At 51.1% G+C, this 16163-nt stretch overlaps 1 protein-coding gene across 1 annotated transcript in view; it reads left to right on the top strand.

The window, feature by feature from the left end:
• The first annotated feature begins 1589 nt into the window (after positions 1-1589).
• LOC143791249 (tetraspanin-6-like) overlaps positions 1590-16163 on the top strand; it is a 65996-nt gene continuing 51422 nt past the window's right edge. The window contains exon 1 of the mRNA XM_077279217.1: positions 1590-1747. Within this exon, the coding sequence (XP_077135332.1) occupies positions 1661-1747 (87 nt within the window). The 5' untranslated portion in view covers positions 1590-1660. The remainder of the gene's footprint in view (positions 1748-16163) is intronic.

Genomic DNA, 16163 nt, shown 5'->3' with positions numbered 1-16163 from the left:
GGGGTTGGGGAGTCAGGAGGGGGGGAGGTTGGGGTGTCAGAAGGGGGGAGGAAGTCAGGGAGTCCAGAGGGGGGGTTGGGGAGTCAGGAGGGGGAGCTGGGGTGTCAGGAGGTGGGGGTTGGGGAGTCCGGAGGGAGTGGTTGGGGAGTCTGGAGAGGGGGTTGGGGTGTCAGGAGGTGGGGGTTGGGAAGTCTGAAGGGGCGTCAGGAGGGGGGAGGAAGTCGGGGAGTCCAGGGGGGAGGAAGTAGGGGAGTCAGGATGGGGAGTCTGGAGAAGGGGGGATTGGGGTGTTAGGAGGGGGTTTGGGGAGTCCGGTAGCGAGGGTCGGGGAGTCCGGAGGGGGGTTGGAGAGTCAGGAGGGGGGGTTGGTGTGTCAGCAGGGGGGAGGAAGTCGGGGAATCCAGAGGGTTGGGGAGTCCGGAGGGAGTGGTTGGGGAGTCCGGAGTGGGGGTTGGTAAGTCTGGAGAGGGGGTTGGGGAGTCAGAAGGGGGAGTTGGGTTTGTCAGGCGGTGGGGGTTTGGAAGACGAGGGGGAAAGGGGCGTCAGGAGGGGGCAGGAAGTCGGGGAGTCCAGGGAGGAGGAGGTAGGGGAGTCCGGAGGAGGGGGGATTGGGGTGTCAGGAGAGGGGTTGGGGAGTCAGGAGGGGGGTTGGGGTGGCAGTAGGGGGTAAGTCGGGGAGTCCAGAGGGTTGGGGAGTCAGAAGGGGGAGGGAGTCGGGAGTATGAGGTGTCAGGAGGGGGGGTTTGGGGAGACCGGTGGGGGGGGCTGGGGAGTCCAGAGGTGTCAAGAGGGGAGGTTGGGGAGTCTGAAGGTGGGGGCTGGGGACTCCGGAGGGGGGGTTGGGGAGCCCGGGGGGGGGGGGGGGGTGTCAGGAAGGGGGAGGAGGTTGGGGTGTCAGGAGGGGGAGGAGGTTGGGGTGTCAGGAGGGGGGAGGGAGTCCAGAGAAGGGGGTTGGGAAGTCAGGAGGAGGAGGGTTGGGGTGTCAGGAGTGGGGAGGGGAGTAGGGGAGTCTGTAGGATTAGGGAGTCGGGGGGGGGGGGGGGGGGGGGGGGGTTGGGGTGTCAGGAGGAAGTCGGGGAGTCTGGACGGGGGTTAGGGTGTCAGGAGGGGGGATGAAGTCGGTGAGTCCGGAGGATTAGGGAGTCAGGAGGAAGTTGGGGAGTCCGGGGGGGGATCAGGAGGCGGGGGCTGGAGGGTCCGGAGGGGTTTTGGGGTGTCCGGTGGGGGGGGGGGGGGGGGGGTTCTTCGCAGGGATCAGCACATTGTTGCGCCCTCTAGAGATCCGCGGTGTCACACACGTCTGGCAGCTGCTTATCTCACGCACACTCCCTAGAGATCACACATCTGTGGCCGGAATCCCTGGGACCACCGTGTGCACAAACCACCCCTCCCCCATGTATAATTAGGCGCTAGAGGTAGACATGCAGGAGTAGCTGGACACCAACAGCTTCCTGGAACTCTTCACTCTTGAACCCTGCTCACACGGTCGCTGCGCGATAACGTTACAGCGCTTGCGCAATTTCCAGAGCACTCGGATCTTCTTGCACTGGCTCTTTGTTTGGAACCGAGTGGCCGAGCGCCTTCGGGAAATTCCGGCGGTCGCTCGGCTGTTTCCGGCGTCCAGGTTGGAGTTGGAACTTGGCAGAAGTTGGGAGAAGTCATGGCGTCCCCGTCCCGCAGGCTCCAGACAAAGCCCGTTATCACCTGTCTGAAGAGCGTCCTGCTCATCTACTCCTTCATCTTCTGGGTAAGGAGACGGCGGGAATGGTGACACTGTATGGCGGGGAAAGAGGGAACGCTGCCGGCTACTGTGTATGGAGGGGAAAGAGGGAACGCTGCCGGCTACTGTGTATGGCGGGGAAAGAGGGAACGCTGCCCGCTAGCCCGCTACTGTGTATGGAGGGGAAAGAGGGAACGCTGCCGGCTACTGTGTATGGAGGGGAAAGAGGGAACGCTGCCGGCTACTGTGTATGGAGGGGAAAGAGGGAACGCTGCCGGCTACTGTGTATGGCGGGGAAAGAGGGAACGCTGCCGGCTACTGTGTATGGCGGGGAAAGAGGGAACGCTGCCGGCTACTGTGTATGGAGGGGAAAGAGGGAACGCTGCCGGCTACTGTGTATGGCGGGGAAAGAGGGAACGCTGCCGGCTACTGTGTATGGAGGGGAAAGAGGGAACGCTGCCGGCTACTGTGTATGGCGGGGAAAGAGGGAACGCTGCCGGCTACTGTGTATGGAGGGGAAAGAGGGAACGCTGCCGGCTACTGTGTATGGAGGGGAAAGAGGGAACGCTGCCGGCTACTGTGTATGGAGGGGAAAGAGGGAACGCTGCCGGCTACTGTGTATGGAGGGGAAAGAGGGAACGCTGCCGGCTACTGTGTATGGAGGGGAAAGAGGGAACGCTGCCGGCTACTGTGTATGGAGGGGAAAGAGGGAACGCTGCCGGCTACTGTGTATGGAGGGGAAAGAGGGAACGCTGCCGGCTACTGTGTATGGAGGGGAAAGAGGGAACGCTGCCGGCTACTGTGTATGGAGGGGAAAGAGGGAACGCTGCCGGCTACTGTGTATGGAGGGGAAAGAGGGAACGCTGCCGGCTACTGTGTATGGAGGGGAAAGAGGGAACGCTGCCGGCTACTGTGTATGGAGGGGAAAGAGGGAACGCTGCCGGCTACTGTGTATGGAGGGGAAAGAGGGAACGCTGCCGGCTACTGTGTATGGAGGGGAAAGAGGGAACGCTGCCGGCTACTGTGTATGGAGGGGAAAGAGGGAACGCTGCCGGCTACTGTGTATGGAGGGGAAAGAGGGAACGCTGCCGGCTACTGTGTATGGAGGGGAAAGAGGGAACGCTGCCGGCTACTGTGTATGGAGGGGAAAGAGGGAACGCTGCCGGCTACTGTGTATGGAGGGGAAAGAGGGAACGCTGCCGGCTACTGTGTATGGAGGGGAAAGAGGGAACGCTGCCGGCTACTGTGTATGGAGGGGAAAGAGGGAACGCTGCCGGCTACTGTGTATGGAGGGGAAAGAGGGAACGCTGCCGGCTACTGTGTATGGAGGGGAAAGAGGGAACGCTGCCGGCTACTGTGTATGGAGGGGAAAGAGGGAACGCTGCCGGCTACTGTGTATGGAGGGGAAAGAGGGAACGCTGCCGGCTACTGTGTATGGAGGGGAAAGAGGGAACGCTGCCGGCTACTGTGTATGGAGGGGAAAGAGGGAACGCTGCCGGCTACTGTGTATGGAGGGGAAAGAGGGAACGCTGCCGGCTACTGTGTATGGAGGGGAAAGAGGGAACGCTGCCGGCTACTGTGTATGGAGGGGAAAGAGGGAACGCTGCCCGCTACTGTGTATGGAGGGGAAAGAGGGAACGCTGCCCGCTACTGTGTATGGAGGGGAAAGAGGGAACGCTGCCCGCTACTGTGTATGGAGGGGAAAGAGGGAACGCTGCCCGCTACTGTGTATGGAGGGGAAAGGGAACGCTGCCGGCTACTGTGTATGGCGGGGAAAAAGGGAACGCTGCCGGCTACTGTGTATGGAGGGGAAAGAGGGGAGCGCTGCCGGCAACTGCTCTGCTTCTCAAATGAGCCCCCACCCCGCGTCGCTCTCTGCTCTCCCCCCCCCCCTCGCTCTCTGCTCCCCCCCCCCTCGCTCTCTGCTCTTTCCCCACCACCCCCCCGCTCTCTGCTCTTCCCCCCCCCGCTCTCTGCTCTTTCCCCAAAACCCCCCCCCCCATTCTCACACTGCTCTACGATCTTTCTCTATTTTACCATTTTATCCTAAATGCCAGCACATGTCTTTCTCTCCTGAGGTTTTGGCTGCAGCAGCCTCATGTGGTACGTCATGGAGTATCCAGCTAGATGTAGTGGTTGTGGTGTTATCTGCATGTGTCGCCGGAGCTTGGTTGGTGTAAACTTTGCTTGATGCTACGCTCAGTAAGTGTGGCTGCTGTTGTCACCAGTAGATGGCAAATGTCTCCCTGTGTCTCATCAGCCGGTACGGAAAGTATTCAGACCCCTTTAAATTTTTCACTTTGTTTCATTGCAGCCATTTGGTAAATTCAATAAAGTTCATGTTTCCTCATTAATGTACACTCTGCACCCCGTCTTGACTGAAAAGAAACAGAAATGTAGAAATTTTTGCATATTTAATAAAAAAGAAAAACTGAACTATCCCATGGTCATAAGTATTCAGCCCCTTGGCTCAGTATTGAGTAGAAGCCCCTTTTGACCTAGTACAACCATGAGTCTTCTTGGGAATGATGCAACAAGTTTTTCACACCTGGATTTGGGGATCCTCGGCCATTCTTCCTTGCAGATCCTCCCCAGTTCCGTCAGGTTGGATAGTGAACGTTGGTGGACAGCCATTTTCTGGTCTCTCCAGAGATGCTCTATTGGGTTTAGGTCAGGGCTCCGGCTGGGCCAGTCAGGAAGTCACAGAGTTGTTCTGAAGCCACTCCTTTGTTATTTTAGCTGTGTGCTTAGGGTCATTGTCTTGTAGGAAGGTGAACCTTCGGCCAAGTCTGAGGTCCAGAGCACTCTGGAAGAGGTTTTCATCCAGGATATCTCTGTACTTGGCCGCATTCATGTTTCCTTCAATTACAACCAGTCGTCCTGTCCCTGCAGCTGAAAAACACCCCCATAGCATGATTCTGCCACCACCATGCTTCACTGTGGGGATTGTATTGGGCAGGTGATGAGCAGTGCCTGGTTTTCTCCACACATACTGCTTAGAATTATCACCAAAAAGGTCCATCTTTGTCTCATCAGACCAGAGAATCTTATTTCTCATAGTCTTGGTGTCCTTCATGTGTTTTTTTTTTTTTTTTTTTTAGCAAACTCTATGCGGCTTTCATATGTATTGCACTGAGGAGAGACTTCCGTCGGGCCCCTCTGCCATAAAGGCCCGACTGGTGGAGGGCTGCTGTGATAGTTGACTTTGTGGAACTTTCTGCCATCTCCCTACTACGTCTCTGGAGTTCATCCACAGTGATCTTGGTGTTCTACTTTACCTCTCTTTCACCAAGGTTCTTCTCCCATGATTGCTCAGTTTGGCTGGACGACCAGGTCTAGGAAGACTTCTTGGTGGTCCCAAACGTCTCCCATTTAAGGATTATGGAGGCCACTGTGCTCTTAGGAACCTTCGGTCTCTGAGCTCCTTGGCCAGTTCCTTTGATCTCATGATTCTCATTTGGTCTGACATGCACTGTGAGCTGTGAGGTCTTATATAGACAGGTGTGCGCCTTTCCAAATCAAGTTCTATCAGTTTAATTACACACAGCTGGACTCCAATGCAGGAGAACCATCTCAAGGAGGATCACAAGAAAATGGACAGCATGTGACTTACATATGAGTGTCTGAGCAAAGGGTCTGAAGACTTACGACTGATATTTCAGTTTTTCTTTTTTAATAAATTTGCAAAAATGTCTACATTTCTGTTTTTTTTTCCAGTCAAGATGGGGTGCAGAGTGAACATTAATGAGAATTGCCGGCTGCCGTGGTATGATTGCTGACTGCTGTGGTATGGCTGTCAAGGTAAGGTTGCCGGCTGCTGTGGTGTGGTTGCCGGCTGCTGTGGTATGGCTGCCGTGGGGTGGTTGCCGGCTGCCGTAGTTGCCTGATGCTGTTATGGCTGCCATGGTATGGTTGCCGGCTGCTGTGGTATGGTTGCCTGCTGCTGATGTCCGGCTGCTGTGGTATGGCTGCCGGCTGCTGTGGTATGGCTGCCGGCTGCTGTGGTATGGGTTCCATGGTATGGGTGCCGGCTGCAGTGGTATGGCTGCCGGCTGCTGTGGTATGGCTGCCGGCTGCTGTGGTATGGGTTCCATGGTATGGGTGCCGGCTGCAGTGGTATGGGTGCCGTGGTATGGCTGCCGGCTGCTGTGGTATGGGTGCCGTGGTATGGCTGCCGGCTGCTGTGGTATGGGTGCCGTGGTATGGTTGCCTGCTGCTGTGGTATGGCTGCCTGCTGCTGTGGTATGGGTGCCATGGTATGGCTGCCTGCTGCTGTGGTATGGGTGCCATGGTATGGCTGCCTGCTGCTGTGGTATGGGTGCCATGGTATGGCTGCCTGCTGCTGTGGTATGGGTGCTATGGTATGGCTGCCTGCTGCTGTGGTATGGGTGCTATGGTATGGCTGCCTGCTGCCGTGGTATAGGTGCCGGCTGCTGTGATATGGGTGCCATGACTTGTGTGGATAGGACCGCACCTCTTACTGCCTGCAGGACACGCAGCTTTACGGCCGGGTGCACACGATCTGAAAGTGGCAGCGCTTTGGATGCAGCGCATATTCGCTGCTGTCTATTGAACTCTGGTGAATCCTCTTTGCTCACTGAGCCGTGCGGATTCACAGCATCTGATACTCTATGGTTGACATTTCTGTTGGAGACTCACATCCCCACAAGAGAAATTAACATGCTGCGGTCTGGGAAAAGCGCTCTTCATGTCCGTGTCTGCGGACATTATGCATTAGTATTATGCGGTAACAGCTTGCCGCTTCGGGTTTGACACAGCATAAACACGCAATGTCCAATCTGCAGCAATTACTGATCGTGGGCACGTACCCCAGCACTGAGGTCACACAGAACACGGATGCAGATGTCGCCTTGCACACAGGACACTCGCCGTCTACTGCACTCACCGTCTGGACTTTCCTAACCGCCGCTCACTGGAGGCACTTTCCGCACAGAATTGAGCCAGCGCGTGGACGTTTGAGCCTTTCTGTTGTGGATTGAGCATTAATTTTTGCAGACTTCATTGCTGAACCCACAATCTGAGTTGTGTACAATTTGCAGAAACTGGTTTGACGTGTGAAATGAAAAATCCACTAGCAGTTTGCTGGCGCTCCTCTCCTCCTGTATAGCAACTACTGCACAGATCACAGGGCATGCTCACCACTGTCCTACTGAAGTCCTCTCCTGTATAGCGACTGCTGCACAGATCATGCTCACCACACTGTCCTACTGAAGTCTTCTTCTGTATAGCGACTACTGCACAGAGCATGCTCACCACACTGTCCTACTGAAGTCCTCTCCTCCTGTATAGTGACCACTGCACAGATCACAGAGCATGCTCACCACACTGTCCTACTGAAGTCCTCTCCTCCTGTATAGTGACCACTGCACAGATCACAGAGCATGCTCACCACACTGTCCTACTGAAGTCCTCTCAGATCATGCTCACCACGCTGTCCTACTGAAGTCCTCTCCTCCTGTATAGTGACTACTGCACAGATCATGCTCACCACACTGTCCTACTGAAGTCCTCTCCTCCTGTATAGTGACTACTGCACAGATCACAGACCATGCTCACCACACTGTCCCACTGAAGTCCTCTCCTCCTGTATAGTGACTACTGCACAGATCACAGATCATGCTCACCACACTGTCCTACTGAAGTCCTCTCCTCCTGTATAGTGACTACTGCACAGGTCATGCTCACCACACTGTCCTTCTGAAGTCCTCTCCTCCTGTATAGGGACTACTGCACAGATCAGATCATGCTCACTACACTGTCCTACTGAAGTCCTCTCCTCCTGTATAGGGACTACTGCACAGGTCATGCTCACCACACTGTCCTACTGAAGTCCTCTCCTCCTATATAGTGACCACTGCACAGATCACAGAGCATGCTCACCACACTGTCCTACTGAAGTCATCTCCTCCTGTATAGTGACTACTGCATAGATCATGCTCACCACACTGTCCTACTGAAGTCCTCTCCTCCTGTATAGTGACTACTGCACAGGTCATGCTCACCACACTGTCCTACTGAAGTCCTCTCATCCTGTATAGGGACTACTGCACAGATCATGCTCCCCACACTGTCCTACTGAAGTCCTCTCTTCCTATATAGTGACTACTTCACAGATCATGCTCACCACACTGTCCTACTGAAGTCCTCTCCTATACAGTGACTACTTCACAGATCATGCTCACCACACTGTCCTACTGAAGTCCTCTCCTCCTGTATAGTGACTATTGCACAGGTCATGCTCACCACACTGTCCTTCTGAAGTCCTCTCCTGTATAGGGACTACTGCACAGATCAGATCAGGCTCACCACACTGTCCTACTGAAGTCCTCTCCTCCTGTATAGGGACTACTGCACAGATCATGCTCACCACACTGTCCTACTGAAGTGCTCTCCTCCTGTATAGTGACTACTGCACAGATCATGCTCACCACACTGTCCTACTGAAGTCCTCTCCTCCTGTATAGTGACTATTGCACAGATCATGCTCACCACACTGTCCTACTGAAGTCCTCTCCTCATGTATAGGGACTACTTCACAGATCATGCTCACCACACTGTCCTACTGAAGTCCTCTCCTATACAGTGACTACTTCACAGATCATGCTCACCACACTGTCCTACTGAAGTCCTCTCCTCCTGTATAGTGACTATTGCACAGGTCATGCTCACCACACTGTCCTTCTGAAGTCCTCTCCTGTATAGGGACTACTGCACAGATCAGATCAGGCTCACCACACTGTCCTACTGAAGTCCTCTCCTCCTGTATAGTGACTACTGCACAGATCACAGATCATGCTCACCACACTCCTACTGAAGCCCTCTCCTCCTGTATAGTGACTACTGCACAGATCACAGATCATGCTCACCACACTCTCCTACTGAAGTCCTCTCCTCCTGTATAGTGACTACTGCACAGATCATGCTCGCCACACTGTCCTACTGAAGTCCTCTCCTCCTGTATAGGGACTACTGCACAGATCATGCTCACCACACTGTCCTACTGAAGTCCTCTCCTCCTGTATAGGGACTACTGCACAGATCATGCTCACCACACTGTCCTACTGAAGTCCTCTCCTCCTGTAAAGGGACTACTGCACAGATCATGCTCCCTACACTGTCCTACTGAAGTCCTCTCCTCCTGTATAGTGACTATTGCACAGGTCATGCTCACCACACTGTCCTACTGAAGTCCTCTCCTGTTGTGAATTCTGTTGTGGGTTCTGCTCTTAGGCTCCCTCCGGTGGTTATAAGTGGTAGTGCTGCTGTTTGTCCTTCACAACAGTCATCAGCTGCTTCCACTTTGGACGGGGCTATTTAGTCTGGCTCCTTCCTTTAGTGAGTGCCAGTTGTCCATTGTTTTCTAGGGATCCACATCTCTGCTTGGTTTCTCCTTCTGGATTGTCCAAATCATCAAAGATAAGTCCTGGCTCTGTTTTTGCAGTCCACGTGCGGTGGACTTAATAGTTCTGTGAATTGCTATGTTTTTTCTTGTCCAGCTTTGTCTGTGTTAAGATTTATTCAGCCAAGTTGGAAGCTCTGGAGTCAGAGTTACCCTCCATGCCTTTAGTTAGGTGTGGAGATTTTTGTATTCTCTGTGGTGGATTTTGGAGTATTTTTTATACTGACCGCACAGTACTCTTTCCTGTCTTTTCTTTCTAGGTAGCGTGGCCTCCTTTGCTAAATTCTGTTTTCAGTCTGCGTTTGTAATTTCCCTCTCCTCTCACAGTCAATATTTGTGGGGGGCTGCCTTTCCTTTGGGAATTTTCTCTGAGGCAAGATAGTATTCCTGTTTCTTTCTTTAGGTGTAATTAGTCCTCCGGCCGTGACGAGGTGTCTAGGGAGTGACAGGAACATCCCACGGCTACTTCTAGTTGATGTGTTAAGTTCAGGGTCTGCGGTCAGTATAGAGGCCACCTACTCCAGAGCTCGTCCATGCTGCTCCTAGGCCACCAGTTCATAACACTCTCCTCCTGTATAGTGACTACTGCACAGGTCATGCTCACCACACTGTCCTACTGAAGTCCTCTCCTCCCGTATAGGGACTACTGCACAGATCATGCTCACCACACTGTCCTACTGAAGTCCTCTCCTGTATAGTGACTACTTCACAGATCACAGAGCATGCTCACCACTGTCCTACTGAAGTCCTCTCCTGTATAGCGACTACTGCACAGATCACAGGGCATGTCCACAACATACAGAGGGTGATGATGTCTTCGAGAAGTGACGGCTCTTGCACTCTGGTATAATGACTACTCTACAGGCCACAGAGCATGCTGCTGACCAATGGCACAGAATAAATAAGTTCAGGTAATGGAAGACACAGGTGTGTATCCTCATGAGCCTTATATAGGGTTAGTGTCACAATTCATCTGGCAAGTGAGCTGGGACCAGGGGGCACCTTTTCTGGCCCTAACACTAGGGGAGCGCCCTAGCTCGCCCTGTACAACAGCTTTGTTTGTACCCTTCCCTCACTCGGGGAAGAGAGGTGCAACTGTGTACCACAGTACACCAATCTGACAGACAGGAAGACCGAGGCAAAGGTAAACTGAAGACTCCACACACACAAAATATACACTCACACATAACAGAGGAATCCACCAGGGTGTGTAGGGAGGGGGAAGAAAGTAAAGCGGGAAAGGATAAGGGATTTCCAAGTGTACAATTCAGCAAACAGTCGCTAATAAACTCCTCCAGCTCTCCTTTTCCACACCAGCTTCTCCCACTCCAGATCTATGTTAATGCTAACTCGGACAAGCACCTGGTAATCAAGCCCAGATTTTATAGGGAAGAGGAGCCCAGCTGAATGCAGGAATTCCCAATATGGCCGATTAACCCCTGTACTGCTGAAGGAAAGAAACACTTTTAATGCACTGGAGAATTGCTTCGTCTCAGCAGCGGAGCAGGAGCCATCAGACGCTGCTATCTTCTGGCTCCGCAATTGTGGTAACCCTGTGACAGGGTGGTGAGATCACTGATCCCCGCCAGGCAACCTGCAAAACCGGACGTGGTGCACATGGGGCAGCACACCGAGGTGAAGAAAGAAGAGCTCAGGATGCACCCGCAACACTCTACCATAATAGTCTATAGTTTATGTCACTGCGTATGACAATTAGACAATGGAAAACGATTTGGCCAAAAAAGAAATAACATTCATAGTTGTGAAGATCCAAAACTAACCAGGGCGCAGACTCAATGGACCTCTGGGCTCGTTCAGCAGTCACTATGGTGGGCCCACCAGGGTTCGTAGCTAAACTAGCCAAACCCTCATTCTGTCCTCCTGTCATGGTCACTACAAAGCGTCAGACACAACGGGCTTCTATCATATGTGTGCTTGGCTGAACAGAACAGTGTATTACTCGGGAGCAGGTCGCTCATAGATCCACACTGATTGTTTTGGATCTTAATATTTCTAGGGAACCTGTTTCTAAACTTTGTAAGGAAGGTGAAGACTGAACTTTAATAATGAGGTAAATGTTAGAAGAAGCAACAAAGTGTGAGATGCCGGCGCGATCTCACGTCTGCTCACGACTGTCCCACCACCGTGAGTCACCTCCAGCTGAGGAGACATGGAGAATTCCTGTGATCCAACATCAGCCGGACCCGCCGGATTATCAGATATTCCACTTACTCCTCCATCCTATAAATCTACATTCTCAAAAAGCTGCTCAATGATTGGAAGATTGTTCCTATGAATTACGGTATCTCTCAAGAAATCTGGACTTTAGGAGATTCTGTGAAAGTAATTTTAATGTGATTTGTTGTGTGTCCGTGTTTAGACAACTTGTATCTTGTCCAAATGTACCCTGAGGCTGCGCTAATCCTCACGCCCGTCTCGGGGGAAGGGAATCCATACAGGTGGGTCACGTATCACCTGCAGACTGTGGAATATAGTGGTCTGGTTTGGGGTATGTCCCCACAAGACACTGCTGAAGTTCTGCAAGCTGCAGATTTTCTTACCAGCATGTGGACGAGATTTAGGATTCTGCTAGTAATGTAATTGCTGTGGAATCTCGGAAAATCCGTGATGCGTTTGAGCCATGTGCATGCCATACTTTCAGGTCTTGCTCCAAGTGGCCTCACGGGCGTTGCCCTCATCCGTCAGGGATCTGCCCCAGATTACACGTCTGCAGACAAGTTTCTGGCTTGTCGTGTATCCCTGCGAACTGAGATACTGGTTTGGCTTTTATCCTAAGGCTATGTGCACATGTTGAGGATTTCCTGCAGATCTGCAGCTTTTTTTTCCGCGCAGAAACACTGCAGATCCGCAAGTGATTTACAGTACAGTGTAAATCAATGGCAAAAAAAAATGCTATGCTAATGGTGCAGAAAAATCTGCACGGAAAACGCAGCAGATTCAAAAAAGGACCATGTCAATTCTTTTTGCAGATCTGCTGCGTTTCTGCACCTATTCCATAATAGAATTCTGCAAAGGTACAAAAAGGAAGAAATCCGCACAAAAATCTGCAACATGTGCACATACCAAAAAAAGGCACAGATTCTGACCTGCGTTTTCTGCCAGGAAATGCAGAATCTGCACAGAAAATTCCACAGTCAAATCTGCAACGTGTGCACATAGCCCAAGTCATATTGCACGACTCGTTAAAGGGTTGATTGTGACTTGTAGGATTGCTACTTCCAGCGGGTGGCGCTATAGAGTTCAAGTCCTCTTTTTTTTCTCTGTAGAGACAATTTGCATATTAAATTTCCCAGAGGAGCATTGCACAGCGAATAAGACTCCTTACCTTGACAAGCCAGAGCTGGTATGTCACTCTCCATAAGGAGAAACGTTACCCCTTAGACCCCAGTCCAGAGCCTCTCACCTAGCCAAATCAGTTCTCATGCTTCGCACTGACGAGGGCCAACAGCCCGAAACACCATGTCTGCGAATTGAGATACTGATTTGGCTCTTATCCTAAGTCATATTGCACGACTCGTTAAAGGGTTGATTGTGACTTGTAGGATCGCTACTTCCAACAGGTGGCGCTATAGAGTTCAAGTCCTCGCTTTCTCTGAAGAGGCAATTTGCCTACGTGTATCTCCAGTAATGTTCATGGACGTGGGCCTGTAGCATCGCTGCCTCTCCTAAGTTTTACTTGCATGATGGGCAAAATAACCTCATTTCTCCCATTTGCACATGATGTTTTCCTATGAACCCTGGAAACTGTTAGGATGTTACACGGGTTTAGACCCTCAATGCGCCAGCCGTGAGTTACAGGAGTACTGGACCTCGAATCACTGCTGACATTAGTCGCCTGCGGTCTTATAGCTTACTTCTGACACACTTGGGCTCAGTCTTTTTGGTTTTTTTTTCTTTTTGGAGTAAAAAGTGACCTGGTCCTTTAATATTTTGCACCATAATCTAAAACTTCACAAAAATTAAAACTAGATTTTGTATTCCTGTAGTTATGCAAACGTTTTGCTACATTTCGAAAAGTCAAAACCAAGTGAAGCTATAAAGTGGATAAATAATGAGGCGCAGACATGAAAGTCCTTATTAAAATCTTTTTACTCTGGAAAGAAGGCAGAAAGCTAAATCGAGGCCACCTCTAATGTCCGATTGAAGCTTTGTCCTTCTCTTCTCCTTGGGGAAGGTTCCCATGAATGGCCGATCTTGTGATGTCTACAAGACTTTAGTTCGAGATTAGAAAAAAACAGTTTTCCTCTTCTAAATCTTCTGCTAGAATATGTCTGCCCATATGCAGCAGCATGTAATGGCTTTCATGATTGTGTAGTGGTTCCCTATGATAATAAACAAGGCATGTCCCAGCCAGATAGACGCTTGGTCTTCAGGAGATTGTGAAGTCATATGGTGGACATCATAGTGGGGAAAATAAGTATTTGATACTCTGCCAATTTTGCTAGTTTCCCACCTTCACAGAATGGAGAGGTCTGTAATTTTTATCATAGTTACACTTCACCTGTGAGAGACAGAGGCTAAAAATAAATCCAGAAAATCACATTGTAGGATTGTTACATAAATAATTTGCATTTTATTGCATGAAATATGTTATTGATACAATAGAAAAGCAGAACTTTAATATTTGGTGCAGAAACCTTTGTAATTACAGGGGTCAGGCATTTCCTGTAGTTCTTCACCAAGTTTGCCCACACTGCAGCAGTGACTTTGGCCCACTCCTCCATACAGATCTTCTCCGGATCTTTCAGGTTTCAGGGCTGTTGCTGGCAACATTGAGTTTTGGCTCCCTCCAAAAATTTTCTATTGGGGTCAGGTTTGTAGGCTGGCAAGGAGCCACTCCAGGACCTTGAAATTCTTCTTACGGAGCCACTCCTTAGTTGCCCTGGCTGTGTGTTTCATGTCATTGTCAGGCTGAAAGACCCAGCCACAACCCATTTTCAACACTCTTACGGAGGAAAGGAGGTTGTTGGCCAAAACCTCGCGATACATGACCCCATCCATTCTCTCTTCAATACGGTGCAGTCATCCTGCTCCCATTGCAGAAAAGCACCCCAAAGTATGATGTGTCCCCCACCATTCTTCACGATAGGGACGGTCTTTTTGGTGTTTTACTCATCTTTTCTCCTTCAAACATGGCAAGTGGAGTTGATACAAAAAGTTCTATTTTGGTCTCATCTGACCACGTGAACTTCTCCCATACCTCATCCGGAACATCCAGGTGGTCATTGGCAAGCTTCAAACGAGCCTGGATATGTTCTAACGTGAGCAGGGGACCTTGCGTGCCCTCCAAGTTTTTAATCCATGAGTGTGTAGTGTGTTACTAACAGTAGCATAGTAACCTATAAATAGTGTCCACATCTGAGGGACCGAGGGCTGGCTGCCATGCTTAGACGGGGTTGAGTAGGGTGTCCCCGGCAAACTGCTGATCTGTGAGGAAGGTGCAGGCGGAGATATTATGTTGCCTTGATCAAAATGTGGTGGTCTCGATGTCAGAGAGCGGTCAACACCAGCAGGTGTTTTCACTTGCAAATTTACTGACGACCTGCCAATCACACTGGCTGTTGTGGGTAAAGAGGTGGAAGGTCTGCGTCCAAAACCATGTGCCACTGCTGTCTCCACAGTCACAGAGGATGAAGAGGCCGCGGATGCACGTTATGGGGCAGACGGTGGTTGGCCCGGCCCACTAGGCCGCATTGTAGCACAGTGAGCTTTCCCACTGCAACTTATGCCTCATATCCATGTGACGGTTCATGCATGAAGTACTCAAACTATTCATTTTTTGGCCTCTACTGAGATTTTGGTGACAAATTTTACAGACAACATGAGTTGGGTCATCCTTTGCGATCTCAAAAAATGCCCAGGCTATGCAAGGCTTAGAGCCCATGCGACCTGAAGAGCCACCATGACTTGTGCTCAGAGGCACAGTTGTGGTTGAGGATGCAGTTGTTGACTGCTTCCAGTACTGTCTCTGTCCAGGAAGGCGCAACCTAACCTCGTCGTCACTAGCATCCTCCTCCACCTCCTCTGCTGACCTCATGGACTGGCGGACTGTGGGTTGTCAGTAAGTGGGGTCTCTAACCTCGTCATCATCACCCTCTGTGTTCTCACATCCGTCGTCCTCAGAGCCAACCTCTTCCTGCCCTGACCGAAAAGTCAAGTTTTCTTTCCAATCAGGTATCTGTCTCATCATCATCTTCCTCATTGTCTCCACCAACAGGAGTTACAGTTTGGGAACGAGGGTCTACATTATGTTCAGAACCTTCTTCATCTGGGCCTGGATCCGACTCACAAAGATTCTGGGCATCAGTGCAGATCATTTCCTCGTCTGGATTCACAGAAGCTCTGGAGCAGACCTCTGATTCCCAGGCAATAGTATGAGTAAACAGCTCTGCAGACTCAACCAGCTGTGTTACCCCATACTCAGACGGGCGGCTGGACACTTGGGAGCTGTGAGGAAGCAAGTGCGATTGGGGTGACACCTCTGAGGACTGGAGTATTTGTGATGTTGAGGTGGAGGAGAGCCCACTTGAACGAGCACTTGATATCCGTTCAAGCACCTGCTCTCTTTGTGCCTCATCTGGAATTTGTAGCAATGCTTGTAGCGATGGTCGTAAGAAAGGGATCATATTAGATTGTCCACGAAAAGAAGTAGACATCTTACTTTGGCTGGAAGATGGTCTTTCTTCTGCAGATGTTACTGTTGCTTTACCACCTACCCCACGGACACAACCTTTTTATCCCTTTCCAACTCGCATATTCCCCTTTCCACCAGCAGCAGGCCTTTTGCCACTCATTTTGGTGCTTTATTAATTGGCAATTCTGTAGTTGTTGACACAAAAAATGATGGATGGAAACAGAGCAGAGCTGAGTGGCCAAACTGTGGTACTAGGACCAAAGCGATTTACTGGGTTAGATGTAGTGAAAATTCAGATACACAGGCGATGTAGCTTCACAGGCGGGCTACTCCGCTGATGTGCAGACACTGCTCCTAGGCCCAAACCG

This window comes from Ranitomeya variabilis, unplaced genomic scaffold (assembly GCF_051348905.1).
Source record: "Ranitomeya variabilis isolate aRanVar5 unplaced genomic scaffold, aRanVar5.hap1 Scaffold_554, whole genome shotgun sequence".
NCBI classification, from domain to species: Eukaryota; Metazoa; Chordata; class Amphibia; order Anura; family Dendrobatidae; genus Ranitomeya; species Ranitomeya variabilis.
This window is presented reverse-complemented; position numbering and strand designations above follow the sequence as displayed.